General features: G+C 31.5%; 1 protein-coding gene across 1 annotated transcript in view; it reads right to left on the bottom strand.

Moving 5' to 3' along the window:
• Positions 1 to 4,325: 4,325 nt before the first annotated feature.
• LOC124369233 (14-3-3 protein epsilon) overlaps positions 4,326 to 18,812 on the bottom strand; it is a 32,337-nt gene continuing 17,850 nt past the window's right edge. Inside the window, exons 2-6 of the mRNA XM_046827112.1 lie at positions 12,823 to 13,022; positions 11,014 to 11,120; positions 10,728 to 10,865; positions 9,771 to 9,976; positions 4,326 to 6,502 (exon numbers count right to left, since the gene is read on the bottom strand). Coding sequence (XP_046683068.1) covers positions 6,447 to 6,502; positions 9,771 to 9,976; positions 10,728 to 10,865; positions 11,014 to 11,120; positions 12,823 to 13,022 — 707 coding nt within the window. The 3' untranslated portion in view covers positions 4,326 to 6,446. The remainder of the gene's footprint in view (positions 6,503 to 9,770; positions 9,977 to 10,727; positions 10,866 to 11,013; positions 11,121 to 12,822; positions 13,023 to 18,812) is intronic.

Below are 18,812 nucleotides of genomic sequence, written 5' to 3'. Positions count from 1 at the left end.
CAGTATGTTACATATGTTGGTAATCAAAAAGTTACACTTAATAATATTTTAAATAACAGATATTAATATTCTGTAATATAATTAATATATCGTATTTATTTCTAAATCAAAGCCCGAATATTACAACATACTAGCAACTGGTGGGAAAATGGATCCTATTGAAAAGTCAAGAGCAATTTCAGTTAAACACTAATAGAATGCAGTTGACTGGATTCACTCAATTAGTCACTGAATGGAAACAGTTGACACAATTAAATCAACCAACTGAAACTACCCAATTGGTTTCAGTTGTTTGAGGTAGGAAACTAAAATAATTGGATGAAAAATTTAACTTACAAACTAACTTTTTTGTGAAAATTGAATGAATTAGTTGTTTTCAATTGGTTGCTCCCATCACTACTTTTACCCCAAAATTCACCAGTGTATTAAATTTAAAGTTTGTATCACAGACTACGTCTAAATTTGTTGAAACGGAAAGTTATTTTTCAATGTAAGAGTAGAACACTCCTTGGAAGCATACCTACGTATTCAAAGTAATAGAGAAAACAAACTAGGTGATTTTTAGAAAAAAATTGTTATCTCTTTTTGTTTAATGACATGTTCTGAACAGTTGTTCACCTGAAATTAATAAACAAACAATGCCTAAATATAGCACATACTTAAAATTAATAATAGGTAGCTTTAAAATTAAATTTTAAAAATAATGTTTCAAAGTTGTGACTATGATGAGCAATCTTTTGTCCTTGGATATAGTTTTTATTCCAAGGCTAGAATAAATAATCTTTTAATGTGATGGATTATTTAAATAAGTGTCATATTCATTGAGAACAGAATGTAATAGATTTCAACCATTCAACTCGTCCTTACACTGGTCAGGTAAGATGGGGGTCATCTTCCAATTGATATGTGCATCTGTAGTGGGCTGAAGAGTTCTTCTCTTGACTTTGAATATTACCAATTTTCATCTAGGGATGATCTGGTTATATTCCACCAGCTTTCATTTCGTAACTGGGCTAATATGCTTTTCCCCTTTCTCATGATACTGAGGCTTTTATTTCAGCAATTATGGGGAAAAAAGGCACATGTAAAGGAAAATATGTCAGGTACCCTAAATGGTTTACAGCCTACTTGAATGCTTTGCTTAAGCAGTACGATTCTCCTTATAGAAAATTTAAATGGTATTAAGTATTGAATTGCTACACATTATATCCAAGCCTGAGAAGAGTAGTAATAGTACAACTGATCATTTCTGAATATATGTTAATCAGTTTCAGGTAAGTTCTAGCTGTTAATATTGATGGAAAATCGCTACTTTTAAAGGAACATTCTGGTTTTCCTCTTAATCTTATTTGCTGGATAAACTTTTTACCTTTTAGAGTATGATTTGGTCAAGTATATTGTTCAACTAATGTCTCAGTGCTCCTGTATAGCCCTAGTTTTTTCTTGTTTATTGCCAACATAAAAGTCCCAAGAGTCAGGTTCTTACTTTTGAGCCAGTGTTCTTCAAAAATTCTGGAAAGATGCAATCCATTTTGGCCACATTTCCTTCTAACAGTCATTATTGCTGCTTCCAGCTAATTCAAAGTAAACTTTTTGAACCATACAAGGAAGCTTGCTGTCTCTTCTTTATATCGTTAAGCTCGTAGCAAACATTTATATGTAACAATCAGTAGGTTGTTAGTTCGTCTTGGTTACAGCCAAAATACACTTCGCTATGTCATCAGGTTTGTTTACAATGGAGCAGTTTTTACATCCCTATCCCTTTCTTGCTTTACCCAAGTTGTAGATCAGGAGGTCAGTTTTTTCTGCATCATTAAACTCTCTGTTAAGATCCCCACACTCTTGCCTCCAAGCTGGAATAAATACTTCCTGACATCTTCGAACGCACCTTTTAGCTGCTGATAGGATTAACTTCGTAAAACGATCATAATGATTTCCAGTAAGAGGAATGAACCTGATATTATCCTCAAAACTTGAAGACTTCCAGTTCTACTTGCCAAAATTATATATTGGTCTAGGAAATTATTGGATCACAGGTATCTGGATTCTAACCAAAATCATGAGGTTTGTGCTGGGAGTGTGGAAAAATACCAAGAACATTCCTACCTACAATCATTGATTTCAAAGGTCAGTCATATGAATAAAGGCATAAATCTGGGGAAGAATCCCTATCACTGAGCTGAGTAACATACTTGCATCTTTAGAATAAGACTATATATAAGCTATTATCTACAGCCCCATTGGCAAGACATATGCCACTGTTATCATCGGAAGTGTAACCCCATTGGTTAGAAGGTATGTTGGTGATAACTGTTGTCACCAACATAAGACATTATTTGCTTGTATATGAAAGCATAATATTTGGCCAATGCACGTTTGGCAACTTGTAAATGTTTACTACAGTTATTTGATAAAGTCTAAAGGCCAGTATAAAAATATGATCTGCACAGTTTGGTATATTGACACTTTTTCTATGTGCTGTAAAACATACAGGGTGTTTGAAAAGTATGGGTACGGCTTAATATTTTAAAAACCATAGGAGATAACATCTATAAACTTTGCACAGTGTTATATGGCTATGTAAACTATTTTTCCTTGCTATTACCATGACATGTCAACCATGGGGGGACGGCCCACAGAGGAAAACATGGAAATCTTAAATTGAAGCATGGGTCGAGTGATACCTCATTTGAAAGAGCTCACTTAGTAGAGTTGAATTCCGCAAACCGCATCTAAAAAGGTTTATCCAATCAGAAATGGCGGGTTGTTTTAGGTACACATTGTGAAGTACATTATGCGCTGCCATTTCTGACTGGATCGTCGTATTCTGATGCGGTTGGCGTCGTTTCACTCTACTAACCAATGTGTTTTCACTGACTTTTTTTAATTAGCAAATTATGTCATAAATTTATAACACATTAAATAAAATTTAAAAACATCGGTATTTATTGTCCACTAGGACAAGACCAACATTGTCTAAGGGTATAACCTACAAAATTTAATTAACACATTGAATACAGAGGCCGAGCACGCACGCCATTGTATACGGAGCCCGACCTATACTCGGGCTTCGGTACTAATTCAATATGTTTAGATTTTCGTTAAAAAAGGTCGGATTTAGTTGTTTCAGACCATTTTCTGTTATATTGTTTATACTTATGACAGCTAACAGTTATGCAGCTGTAAAAATAGTATTTTCAACTATTGCACAGCTGCTTAGTTACGTAACCGACTGACGACGCAGTGATGAGAGCATTGTTATTGTCTGGAGTGTATTTGTAAACAAAGTTCCACTGTAACTGAATAAAGTGATAAATGTTTGTTTAGTGATGGTTTAGTTTATTTTGATAGGTTTCTTAGTGATACAAGTTTTATTTTCCTTGATCATTGTGTAAAATGATTAATCATTTAGATAAAGTAACGGTACGCATGATACATGATATGATGTCAGATACTGGGCAGGAATTTGGAGGAGGATGATCGTATTTTTAATGAAAATAAAAGATCATCTGCGATTAAGTTTGAAAGAATCTTGAGTCTAATTTATGATTCTGGATCGTAGGGTGAATTTCGTAACGACAATGATCCTGATCCAGACTTTGAGGTTAAGCCTAGTGATCAAGACGTGAGTGATGCTGAGTATGGATTATGATAGGCCTTCCATTAGTATAACATGAATGCTTTCTCTCTTTAATGTTAATTTATATGAAAAACTCATTTATAGAACATTAGGTGGTTGAAAAAAAAACCGTTTATACAAAGTTGCAATTTTTCAAATTTTATTTTTTTCCATAATTTTGTTTACTTTATAATTTTGTTCAGGTAATTATTTTATGATAAAAATGCATAATTTAATATATATGTTAGGTTTAAACAATATCTTAATCATTCTAAACTTTTTTTAAATCACAAAAAACGGCGGCCAGTATACTGAGTAAATTCATTGTTATAGGCTTAAGGTTCAATGTGATAATAACATTATTTTATTTTTCTAGTTATTAATTCAGTATTTTTTGAAGAGGCTCCTTCTTTGTTGTTCTTACGTTGAATACAATTAATGTTAAATAGATTTAATCCAAACAAGATGTAGCTTTTCATGTCAAGTTTTATGTTTTCACATGACAGTTTCTTAAGCAATACATTAAGTTTATATAATTTGAAAAATTTTGTTTCTGATAGGCCAATGAGTCGAAGAACTTGTGCTAGTATGTTAATGTAACATACAACCTATAATACTGTATTTCATATTGTTAAATAAGAATATTATTAAAATTGCTAACTATCAAAAATTACAAGGAAAGAAAAGGTATAAATAAAACAACTTATTGTTACATAAATGCCGGATTTGTAATTTAAATACTAATCCCTACAAAGGTACATGCTCCAGGCAAATATTATAATATTAATAGTGGTTTCACATTAAAGCTGGCATATATGTAATTTTCGTTTTCCATCAGCTGCAGAACAATAATTTAGACTTTTGAACAGATTGTGCAGAAGCACACACAAATATTAAACATTAACCTATGGCCTACAGAGAAAAACATTAAAGAAAAGTAAGTTAAATTATGACAATATGAGAAAGGCAAGAAATACTAGTGATGTTTTGGATCAACTATCAGAGCAATTAAGCATATTTAAGTTAATAAGCCCGGTTGTTATTGAGTTACGTCGGAGCCAAATAAGAGAACGGAATGCATAGAACAAAACAAAACATGTAATTAATTAATATATATATTAGATGTACACACAAACATACATTAACTTTCACACAGCTCCTTACAATGCATTCAAATGGTACAGCACACAACAGGCTGGCAGTTCAACACCGACTATAAATTTACAGCTCTATGAATATTGTTAAACTTTCCAATTAGTGTGCAAAATTTTCCCAACTTTACTAAACAATATATATTATGATATCACTGAATATTTTTACTGAGCCAAATCAAATGCATTAAAAAAAATACAATCTGATGGTTTTAAAGTTTCTTTCGGCTTTGTAAAAAATATCAGGCAGCACATATAAAAAATGTACAGTAAAGTCTGTTAAAATTGGGCACTTAAAAAGATATGGTAATTTAATTTATACATGCTTTAAATTAAATACCAACACAGAATATATAGTAGGAGTTGAACTTGTGGAATTCGGCCACGTGATCTAGATACATACATACTTACAAAATAAAATTGGCTTAATACAAATTGAAGGTTAAAATCTTTACAGTGTAACAGTCATTCAATCTCAAGACATTTTGAAGTGAAGGAATCAACTTAGGTTTCATTAAATTTGACATTTATAACTCGTACAATGACATTTGAAAGTTTAAAATAACTTACTATACTAGATAATGGAATTTATAACCATAATTGTGACTAAAGAATACACAGCTTTAAACTGAATCAACCTCATAATTAATCAATGACTTAATATAAAATGGTTTTGGTATTGCTATCAAATGAAGTGCTATTTCAAAAGACTGCACAAAACAACTAATTTGAATTTTTAAAGCTTTTAAAACAGTAATCATAAAAGAAATTATTTTAGGCAGGGGTATAGGTACTCGTACAAAAAATATTAATGGAAATAACACACGGTATAACTATTAAGTACCACCTCAGAGGCAGGGATATAATACTTAAGGTTCTGTGTTCCATTTAGGAATGTTTTAAATCAAATGCAATAATATTGAATAAGTTTTGATGTTTCCACGTGTTTAGACACAAGTAAATAAATATGTATATTTAAAATTAATTTATATTTCCTGTTTCTTAAACAAGAAAATCGTTTGTAGTGCAGTAGGACCCTTCATCTATAATTGGGCCTTGATGTTTAATATTGGCAAGGGTCAAAATGGAATTATATTTTACCAAACATTCTGTTTGGTACATAAAACATCTGCACTTTTGACAACACTTGCATTTAAACTGTTATATTAAATAGAAGATAATATTTGAAATTACATGTTTTAAACAATAACCTTACACTGGCTTAGCCTTAACAATTGAAATACTAAAAATATTAAAACCCAAACAGAAAACACAAAAGTAATTTACGAGATAGTATCTATAACACACGATAAATTAATAGTATTTACAAATAAGGAATAGATTAACTTCTAATGGGCTAAACATGTGTAACACGCAGAAACTTATTTTCCAAAACAACGAGCTCAGTAATCGGATTTCATTAGGTAATCCGCTAATAATCACACATATATGAACTACACAGTAAACATGAAAACAAGAAATGGGGCATCGAAATGGCAGCTGAATGATGCGCAACCCTGTAGCCACCGACAGAAAGCAGATATTTTGGCTTCCTATAACATAGAAAAAAAACGCACTGGGTAGTAAAGACTACTACATTGTTCCCCTGCCTCGTGGCTTATCGCCCTACACTGTCCGGGCGTCGAATGTCACAACACTTATACACACGCTTGAGTCTATGAGACATCCTGATCTTCCACATCTTGGAGTTGTTCCTTCTGCTCTGAATCTCCTGGAAACAAAACAATTTGTGTTCCATATCAAAATTTCCTTTAATAATGGAAGTATGTTATTTTCAATTAAATATTTTCTAATGATCAGAAGAGTTTAAATTCAATTATATTTTGATGTACTTGTAATAAATAATAACTGTCATTACTTACTTTGCTGAACTTTGCATTCTTAAAAGTAATCCTAAAAGAAATTATTTTACTGACTTTTTTAATACAATAAATATGAATATCTAAAAATAGCATTTATTCTTGAACATATACAGCATATATTATATGTATACAGTGTTTTTTTATATATAGTCTATATCAATGATGGGCAGATTCATTTTCCTGGGCATCAAGACAGAACAGAACAAGTGGCATACTCACACTTGTAGGCATATTAATTTATAATACTGTAATTTTTGTTTTCTCAGATCAGCTTTTATTCTCTATATGAGACCCACTCATGCAATACTAGGCAAAGGAATGCTATTGTTTTGGATAGATTTAGCCTGTCACTTATACAAAACTTAATACATTATTATGGACCCAAACTAATTAATTCTGTGCCAATACATTTAAAACAAATTAACACTTTTTAACATCTTAAAAATCAAAGTGATGACGTGCTTGGATGAAATGGCTTTATATAATCTGCAAGAAACCTGTTGAGTCAACAATCCAAAAATGTCATTTTGCAAATTTTGAACTTAGTTATTTTCATTTCTGTTAATTGTGATATTATTTTAATACAACTTACATTAAGTACAAAAATTATGCATCCAAGACAGTTGTGCCGAGTTATAACTCCGAAAAATATCGGACAGCAAAGGACAGAAGATATTTGGAACTGTTTCCACATTCTATCACATGTATGAGAGAATGGAGAAGGTATGGAGGAGAAGTAAGTGGTTTGGGAAATGACCATGCAACAATGAAGCTGGCTAGACTGAACGTAGTTCCAAGTCCTAATAATTAAGAGATGCTTATAAGCCCACGTTTCTATAACCCCACCACTGGAACAAAAACTGCTCCATACTGTCTTAAAAAAACCTTTTAGGGTTAAAAGCTTTTAGTTGGAAAGTCCGTTCTGAAAATTAAAATAGGTGGGTAAACTGCTGTCTATGTGGGGTTTGGCCTTAGCTTCTAGATTCTAAAATAGTTTTTAAGGAAAGTAATTTCACTTGGGATGATTATTGGATTTTGTAATTTTCTTCATGTATCTTACGATGAGTGGCAAGAGCAATATTGTTACATATATAAACTTGGAAGTTATATCTGTAGTGTACATGTTAAAGAGGAATGGACCTAAAACAGATCACTAGGGGGTGGTTTGTGAGTTAGTGCCAGTATGTGGTGTCAAAAAGAGCTTGACTTTCATCCCAAGTAGACTTTAATCAGAATATCCCTAAGGATGATATATAAATTATTTAAAAAGAGAAGGCAAGAAAATGGTCAGTAGAATTTGAATATAAGAGGCCCTTCTTTAACAATGTTAATTGGCTGTAGACAAGTCAATTAACATGAAGGTTTTAAGTTTTTTATAGCAAGTTTCAACTTGGCTTGGTACAAATTTGCTCTCAAGAGATGTTGGAATTTAGATTAGGATATATTCAGTTAAAATTATCCTATTTATTATCTCCTTGCACAAAAACTTAAAAGGAGTCTTATCAATTGCTTGCTATGGAGACCTTTCTATTCACTAGAATACTTTGGAGAAAGATCACTAAACAAAATCCTCACTTGGATTGTCTGTGAACAGCTGAAGTTGTATTTATTTATTTAAGTACATGTAACTACGATACGTTATTACTGATCTCTATAATTATGAAAATGAAGACATTGTATATTGTCTTTAGCAGCTTATAAAAGATGCTCAGTAACCTTATGCTCTTTAAAACTGTGGATATTTTATCTTTTTATAATTTTGAGTTATACAACACTAGATAGTATTACATAAAAGAAAATGTGAAGTCTTTCTTGTTGAACATAGATATCTGTGGGCTTTAGGAACTCAGGGAAGATAACACCTCAGCTGACTAATTTCCTAGTTGTTACGGAGGAAATACCCAAATCAAGCTTTTCTGCTGTAAAGGTCTGGAGACTTCTGGCAGTAAATGTTGATTTCTCTTTATCTTGGTAACTTTGTATGTAAATTGGTTGAGTTGACTTGAATACATTTACTATACTGTGCCATGTCACACTCATATATAAAATTATTGGCATATTGATTATAAACAAGGCATGCAATTTAAATTAGTTTACAATACAGTCAAGATTGACTGTTCAGGTTTCAGTTTAATGTACTGAGATATCTTGATTACTCTGTTACTCTCAGTAGTATATAGAATATTCTAGACAAAAAAAGAATATTATATTACACTACATTAATATTTACTAAATATAACTAATTTAAATAAGTTATTATATCTTGATCTGATTGCCCGTCCATTTACTCCTAATTAAATTAAGCATTAATACCAAATACAGTTACATTAACAGAGTAAGGAAAAGTGAAGATTTTAACTATAAGGCTTCAAATGTGATATTTATGTATTACTTAGGAAGTTAAATTCCTTGAAAACAGTCCCGCTTAGGGAACCAACAATTTTGGATATTTCAAATGTATTCACAGAACTGGGTAGGCTTCTTTTGTATATGTAAAAATAATTTAATTTTGATAAAATCTTTGTTTTATCCTAAATTACATGATTTCATTGAGAAAAAAAAAATGTATATCTATTCTTGTTATAGAATAAAAACAGGCCGAAAAAAGGGGTTAAATGACTCTTGGCTAAATTTTAATAACTGTGTGTCTTCACAGCTCGAATGAATCGCATATGTGGACATATGACTAGACTGTTACAATGTTGTAGTTCTAGCAAATCTAGAAAATGCAGAAAACTAATCTTAACTGTTTTAAATTGAGCGTTCCAGTTCCCCTACCCCCACAACCTGAACTTTTGAACCACCTTATAATTCTCACGAAAATGGAACAACAAATCTGTGATTCATTTGAGCTTATATTTTTGTTGCTATGTGCAACTTGAGTCATTAATCCATAATTAAGGATACTCAATTTTGTGTACAAGAATTAGATTGGATATTTAGATTATAAAACATGGATTTCAAATTTGTCACTTTGTCACTGAAATTTATCACCTTAAAAGGTGCAAATTTTCTTTGGACATCATTAATTTTGCAATCAATTTCCTTGTTGAATATGTTTGGAGTAACCATTTTTCAGATCAGTGTAGTTCACACTAGTATCCAGTGAATACATACCATCCCCTTGCATGTCGGAGGTCCACAAAGTGAGGTTATCCCTGAGCAGTTGCATGATGAGAGTTGAATCCTTGTAGCTCTCTTCTGAGAGTGTATCCAGTTCTGCAATTGCATCATCAAATGCTGCTTTGGCCAACCTGCAGGCTCGGTCCGGGGAGTTCAAAATCTCATAGTAAAATACTGAGAAGTTCAGGGCGAGCCCCAACCTGACGACAAACAAATCATCCATTGTACATGTACATACAAATAAGGTTATAACAAATACGTTAATGAATTTTTATCTCACTATTATAAACTTCTAAATATATCTTGTATAACACATTCTAGTTACCGGTAGGCTATTTAGAAAATCTTTGATTTATTTTCACAACTGTTATTAGTTTGTTATCCCCCAAGTAAAAAAACTCAGTCTTGATAATCAATTGGCAATGAGTTTTCAACATGTATAAAATAAAATGGAATGGTCTCGGCATTTCTTTTCAAACCCCGAACCAGACCCAACTTGAAAAAAATTATCTAATAAATCTTAAATTTGAACAGAACTATTAGTAGCTCATTAGGAGTAACGAGTCAAATCTTTAGTCATCCTTTATTTCATCACTAAAATATAGGATGGCAGTATCAAATTTCTCTGCATCAATGGGCTTCCTTTTACCACCCAAATTTACAGCTTCGATAACTTTAAATGTTTCTTCGCAAGAAATTGTTTTGCTAATGTCGCTTTTGTTTTGAAAATGGTTCAACTAATGTGGGATTCATATTATTGATAGAATTACAAGAGATATTAATACATATCAATACTATGTTACTATTCTTAGAAAGAATGTTAATAAAAATTTCACATTTTGCAATATATTTATTGCAGGTTTGCTGGTCAGTGACTAGTTCTTCCGCTATAAACAATCTATTTTTTGCTTCACACTACAGGATAATTAATTAACTTGTTTATAGACATACCTGATAGGGTGTGTGGGAGGCAGCTCAGTCATTGCAATGTCACTTGCTGCCTTGTACGCCACTAAGGAGTTCTCTGCAGCATCCTTCCTGTCAGTGCCTGTCGCAAACTCTGCCAAGTATCGGTGGTAATCTCCCTTCCTATGGATAACACAACTAATCTTAACAACACATAATATGTTAATCAGTGTTGTAAAACCCCAGTATTAGTCATATAATACTAGTAAAAATCTCAAGAGCATTTAACAACCATAGAGTGAGTATAGATGGAAATCTTGATTTCACTTACATTTTGTAATAAAACACTTTCGATTCGCCTGTTGAAGCACAGGGAATGAGATGCTTGTCCAACACATTCAAAATGTCAGAGCAGATGTCCTTGAGCTCTTTCTCCACCTAAAACATTAACACTTAAGAATAAGCTGTTTCTGGAGTAACACACAGTAAAAACAGAAAATAACACACTGTTATACTTCAAAAAATAAAGAAAATTTAGAATACAATATTAAAAACAGAACAAGTTTAAAGCAAATTATGGAAGTTGGCCTGCCTGTAATAAATATGTTTTAAAGAATCAGTGGCTCCACAGTACAAGAACATAGGTGTAAGTTAGAGAGGGCACAGTTTAAAATCTTGACAGGAATACATTCGGTTAATAATGTCTCCAACCAAGTGTACATCTTACACAGTTAAGTGTTTTGTATAGGTTTTACATAATCTCAGGAATAGGTAAAGAAACACTAAAAAAAAGAAATGGCCTCTCCTTTCTTGAAAAGTTTGTTGTCTGAGAATTATCTGTGGTGATTTTTTTTAATGAGTGTTCATTAATAGCCAAAATTCAAGATATGTTCTAGATGATGGTGTTTTGTGAACACGAGATATAAAAAATACAAGTTTTCCTGATTCTTTCAGGTCTCAAAACACTTTCATATCTATTTCATTTACCATGTATGGCATCTAATGTGATAAGATTATTATAAAAAAATTACAAGTTTTCCTGATTCTTCCAGGTCTCAAAACACTTTCATATCTATTTCATTTACCATGTATGGCATCTAATGTGATAAGATAGGTCTCAAAACACTTTCATATCTATTTCATTTACCATGTATGGCATCTAATGTGATAAGATTATTTGCATCTTATATCTGAAAAAGAGATAAAAGATAAAAAGTGACAATACATATAAGATTAAGTTGTGGTGTTCTTACTTAAAAATTATTTGGGGACCAATTAAATTAATTATCAGATGCCCAACAAAAAATGGTGCAAATTTCTCTAAAAGAATTACAAAAATATAAAAATATTAAGAGTTAATTTTTTGTAGACAAATGTATTTATACCTTGATCAGACTGCATTTGATAAGCAGGCCAACTTTTGGTTTACATAAGAATACAATTTTTTTCAAATTTTTAATTTTAAAGAATTTAATTAAGATAAAATACTTAATTGTTACTTTTAAAAATTTATGTTTATAAGTTATCTGAAAAAGAGTTCTCACTAAGTGTAATACAACTAACAAAATATAGCACAGGTTATTATGGTAAGACACACCTTTAAAATCTGAATTTTAAACTTTTATAAAATAAAATTCAAACCATTGATAGAGCCCAAAGGATGTCCTCAGCCATCCTATACTTTTCCATGCATATCTTGTATTGCTTAAAAATTAACAAAATATTTAATATGTGATGAGAGAAAGTCTGATATATTTTGGCAGCACTTATTTTTGTACTTGGTTACAAAGAAAAACAAGTTTACATCAATTATAAAATATTTTCTTGCTGTTCATCTAACATCACATTTGCCAAAATTAGAGAAATTCTAAGTTTGCAGCAAAAGTTGACTAAATTCGCAAATCAATTGTCCGTTGCCTGTCCATCTTCTTGGTGTTGCTCTTGCAGAACATGGGGATCAAACTAAACACATAACCTGACAAGGCAACTCAGTTACTGCACCACTTAAGTGTGTGGTATTAACACAAAATAACAAATGTCCATAACAATATGTTACCCATTTGAATCCTCTTTTGCCAAAGTTTAGACAGAAAATGTAATTAATAAATAAAAGAGAAATTATTGTGGATGTTTAACATACTTGTGATCGATACTGCCTGATCATTTCTAGCTTGTCCTCAGCACCCTTGTTCTCTTCCTTCTGCTCAATAGAGCTGATGATCCTCCAAGAGGCCCGTCGTGCTCCTATCACATTCTTGTATGCGACACTTAACAGGTTCCTCTCCTCAACGGTCAATTCCACATCCAGGGAGGCGACCTTCTTCATCGCCTCCACCATTTCTGTAACAATAATTATAATCAAGTATGTTTTATAGTAATATTTTCATAACTAAGTTTGAAATTTTTCCAATATCCACAGCGTAGTATCAAGTACATAGTAACAATCTCAAGGATTCCAATCCTTTACACGTTGTGTTATACCTTTTATAACCTATAACGACGGCAAATGTCCGAAATCCTGTTATCCTTTGAATTACTGGTACTTAGGTATTATACCAACCATACTTTGTTTTTGTATGTTTTCAGTTAAAAAATAACAAAATCTTACCTAACCATAACTGTTCCACAGTTGTATTAACTTACCCTTCTAAGTTTGTCATATCAGTATCTTATATATGTTCTTCTTAAGATGTATATAGAGTAGTCTTGGGGGGAAAAAAGAACAGTATCTTATACATGTTCTTCTTAAGATGTATATAGAGTAGTCTTGGGGGGAAAAAAGAACAAAAAAAAGTCAATCACACTACCCAAGGAATGACTACCCTACTGTTTTGAGACTACCCTACACCCAAGAACAAAGCTGGGTTATCTTGAGTGACCTGTGCAGAATGAATGAGATAAGATAAACAAACACAAGAATACAATAATAAAATCTTTCAATATATATTTCTTTAAGTATGGTTTGGTAAACTTTTTAATCAAACACATAGTAAAAAAGTAAAAATTGTCTGTGTAATGCTTAAGTACCAAATTGATAGATATGAAAATAATTGCTCTTACAACAAGTTATTGGACATGGTTTAATATTATGCCATAATAATACGCTTAATTCATTTTCACATGGGTAACATCCACAATAACTGTGGTCAGTGTAATAGACAAAAGGTTACCCACATTATAGCTAAAAAATATTGATCACCCACATTCTTCAGTTACACACTATGTGTCTTAAAGGTTATGTTTGTACAGGCCAATGTTTAATTTAATGCCTCTACATAGTTAATGCAGCCTGTATAAACAACACTGATGTCCTTGTTGCATGTCAGTTGACTGTGAAAACTCAACTTTCCAGGAGACAACACATTTTTATTGCCACATTTAATGTTTAAAACAGTTTTGTTTGGGTGGTAAGTATTACTGCTAGTTTATTATTATGTTTAGATCATAACAACATCACAGTCTTCCGGTTCACACCACATTAAAACATTGCTATCACAGTTAGTTAACATCCATCCCCAGGCAACTCATCAGATGTTGAACATCAGAACTGAAAACATATATTAAATGTATATTTATGTTGTGTAGTGGGGACTGGCAAAAAAATAAAATAAAATGAAATTTGGACTAAAAGTAGTTACACTTAATCACAGTTTAAAATGTTAAAATACTATATGCTTGAAGAGGATCTAAAAATACCTTGTAATCAAAATAAATTAGAATAAGGCCAAAAAGAGTATGTGTACCTCCAACATGATTTAAATCATCTGCCTTCGTGGATTACAAAAATTATCCCTCAATATCAATAAGACCACTTATTTAAATTTCTCACTATAAGATTCCTTTGATTAAAAGCTAATTAATTGTAATTGCAGTGTAATTGAAAAAAGTAGTCATTAAATATTTTGATGTTATTAACTCAATGATATCTTTGAAATATTTAAAAACACTTAAAACCCGCTATACTTCCTCCTAGACATCTTTTATAAACTTAAAGATTTTTGTCCAACAGCAATCCTCTGCCAAATATATTTTTCTCTTATTCCTGCTGTACTACAGTATGGACTTTCTATTTGGCGAGGCTGTTTGTAATTTAAAGCCTATTATTAATATTCAAAAAGCTTAGGTAAGACTTATAAGCGGAAGTGATAGACTCAGTGCATCTTATCATTTATTTGCATTACTTGGAATTCTGCCTCTGTGACATCTTTATGTATTTTAAGTTTTAAATTACATTGATTATAATATAAATTAGAAAACTCAACAGTTCAGTCAAGGAAAAATTATATTATCTAAATTCTTTTATGTCTAAAATAAGACATTCTTATTTTTAGGACCTACATTTTATAATACACTACCAATAGTAATTAAGATCAATTTTTCTTGCAAAAACAAGAATAAAATTAAAAATGGTTACTCTCTTTTACTTATGATGATCTGGGGACCATTTCCGTTTTGAATTTTTCTGTAGTCTTCATGTTCATAATGATCAAAATAAAAGGGTTAAAGTTTAGATGGACCTCCTGTATTTAAAATTTGATTTTTTTTCTTTCAAAAATTGATAACTCCCACCTTCAAACAAGGTACTTTAACCTGTTCCTTTGAAGGGTATATTTATTCTCTTGAATTATTGATAGCTTGTTGCTTTATTAACATTTCAAAATATTTTTCTTAAACACATGTAATTGTCTTTTTCTATGTACTGTAATGATATAAATTAAAATTATTATTGTATATTAGTAGCAGATTAGTAATATAATTTTAAACAAGTATTTTTTTCTGTTCACAGTATTTTTACAGTGTATGTATATATATATATATATATATATATATATATATATATATATATATAAAATTATCTCAGTTATAATTGCAATTTACTTAAATGTAATAGTTAAGAGTTGTGAATTTTATACTTAAGCCATTTAATCTGGAAGAGAAAGAAAATAAAGACATTTTTTACAGCTCTGCAGGATTTAATAGGTTTAAGAAAGTTAGATGATTGCTGCTATAGAAATCATCATACACAGAGTGTACTGGCTGATAGCTCAGCAACACATAAGGTAAAGGAACAACTGGTCATAAGAAAGTGTTAGGTGAGGAAATAAAAGGGTCATCCAGAAATTAAGGTCCGATTGCAAATTAAAACAAATAACAGATTAAAAAAAAACTTGTGTTTGATTCCCGAGATCTTGCTTTATTTTTCAACATAGTTTCCATTTTTGTTTAAACTGTTCTACAAGCTTTAGAATGCTGATGTCACAAAAGTCTTGCCGCCTGTAAGGACAACAAATCTTTATCTCCTTCTTTCAGCTTGTCATCAGTGTTGAAGCTTACTGCTGAGAAACTCCTTTAACCCTCCGACTGATAATAAGAAAATCCCAAAATGATACATTGATTTTGTGTTTGTGCAACATATTTTTCAGATATGTTTTAAAATTATGTGCTAAACGATAATTAATAAGTGTTATATATAGTTTTTGTTTGTTAGAAACCAGAGAAAATTTTAAAGTAATAAAAATATGCACTTACTTGAGTATTGTTTTTTATTTGTACATAAATTCAAAAATGTGTATTATAACTTTTTTGTTTTCTAAGTTTCACTCTATGTAACTTTCACATGACTTGAGATAGTAGATACTGTAAATGTACAAAATATACACAGTTTTATAGTGAACAAAAGGAGTAAAACATATATGTACACTTGTTTACAATACAAAACAGTTTTTTGACAAAAATGTTAAGTAAGAGTTTTTTGACAAAAATGTTAAGTATGAGTTTTTTGACAAAAATGTTAAGTAAGTACTACTTTTATGGCAGTAGGCCTACACATCCATATTGGTGTTTGATGAATTCTTTGGTTAAGAGGAACATCAGATATTATATATCAGATGAAGAATTGTTGTCACTGTTATTATCAATTTGTTCACAAACCCAACTCACATTCCACCAGTTTATAATCATCAAGACTACCTGACAACAAATCTGACAAAGAAATATCATCATGCACTTCATTTGCCAATATGTCACTTTCATCACCAGAACTAGTATATTTTCATCATCCAATAGTTCACGTATATCATTTGAACAACGAGGATCACCCATTTCACAACATAACACTAAATTATAAACAGCCTACCTAATAACCTAACAACAAAGATCATCAAGGCCATACAGCGTGTCACCAGCTGCATGCTGTAAGGCATTCAGATCGATATCAGCTGACAACGAGTAATATTACAAATATAAACTATATAAAATGAATTGATATTTATGAGTAGAGGATTTGACTAGTGCAAGTTATGGTCTTTATAACTTAAAACGGTTTTCGCGTAATAATAGCGGAGAGTTGACAGACGGCTGTGCTGTCTTTATCAGTTCACAAGCGGTATTGATGAACGTCTGTGCCGTCGGTCATCACTTGGAGCGAAAACAAGTAAAAACAAGTACGCTCGGAAGCCAAGTCAGTGCTGTACGGTGTGTCAGTCTGTTCCTAACAACCAAATGATCTGATGAGATTTTGGTTTTGGATGGCAGAGAGAGGTCTGGCATTGTCATGCAACAAAAGAACTGTAGAATGTCAATAGGCCACGTTGTTTATTCTGTATTGTACGTTGAACTTTAATCAGAGTATCGCAATAATTGCATTTATTGTGTTCTTCCTTGTTACTCAACTAACAATATTCCATGTCTATCCCAAAATACAGTCGCCATAACCTTGCTATGAGAGTGTTTGTTTGGTCTTGACTTTAACCGGAGACATAGTTTGACGCCATTACATTGGCGTTTCGTTTCTGGTGTTATGTGAGAAATCCATGTCTCGTCACCTGTGATCACTGATGGCTAACCAGATCGCGGTTCATCATGGACATTTTCCTGTCCATCTTTGAAAGCTCTCACCACTTCCGCACTTTGCTGTCATTCATTGCATTAGAGCCCTACACTTCACTTATCTGTCTATGAATGTCCCAAAACATAGAAAATGTTCCTTGCTATCAAAAACCGCATAAATGATGCAGTCGACGGGTTCATCAATTGTTTTGAACATTTTCTGGTTTTTACCTATAATGATTACTTTTCAAATCTCTACCGTATATTGACACACGCTTTGGGATCTTAATGTAATTCTGGAATCAATCTAAAATCCGTAATTACAGTTTTCTGTAAAACTAAAATTGCAAGAGAGTAAAACATCCATTGACAGAAAAGCTTATACAGAACTTGTGAAGTAAAAAGGTTGGATGAGATAATTTGCTACAGATACTCAAAGATCAAAACAAAGCAGAATACATCCGAGTTAAATTCAAACCTGACTATATGAATTTCATACCAGAGCCACTTACATGCCCTACTATACAAGGCAAAAAGTACCTGAGCATAAATATCAGTCACCCTACTATTAAGCAAACGGGCATAAAATAACAAGTATGCTGGAGATACCTCAGTATCCAACCCTGATAAGGAAAATCCAAAAGGGATAAAAGTAACAAATAAATAAATAAATATGTATAGTAAAGTTCATTGATTCAGGAAGTGAAAAACGGGAATCGGAACAGGATAACTGTAATGGTTATAAATTAAACAGGACTTTATATTTAAAGTTTCGATTATAAACATGAAGCTTGTAATTAGACCATTAATACTAAGGTCTGAAAGAATCTGAAAATGTCAAAAAGGCAACTTTAATATTTAACAGTGCATTATGAATGAGATTGCAGCAACCAAATAAATACAAAGTGTAACAGAAGTCAAGCACTGACTAAAAATTAAGTCAAACAAGCGATATTTTGAAGCAATTTATGGTTGAAATAAATGTTGTCAATCTAACATATATTCGCAGTTCTATACCAGAAATATTTAAAAACAGGCGATTGAATCCATCCATTCCAATTATTTGCATTACTTGGAATTCTGCCTCTGTGACATCTTTATGTATTTTAAGTTTTAAATTACATTGATTATAATATAAATTAGAAACTCAACAGTTCAGTCAAGGAAAAATTATATTATCTAAATTTCTTTTATGTCTAAAATAAGACATTCTTATTTTTAGGACCTACATTTTATAATACACTACCAATAGTAATTAAAGATCAATTTTTCTTGCAAAAAACAAGAATAAAATTAAAAATG

The sequence above is a fragment of the Homalodisca vitripennis genome, chromosome X, assembly GCF_021130785.1.
Source record: "Homalodisca vitripennis isolate AUS2020 chromosome X, UT_GWSS_2.1, whole genome shotgun sequence".
NCBI classification, from domain to species: Eukaryota; Metazoa; Arthropoda; class Insecta; order Hemiptera; family Cicadellidae; genus Homalodisca; species Homalodisca vitripennis.
The sequence above is the reverse complement of the archived record's forward strand: the minus strand, read 5'-3'. Positions and strand labels throughout refer to the sequence as shown.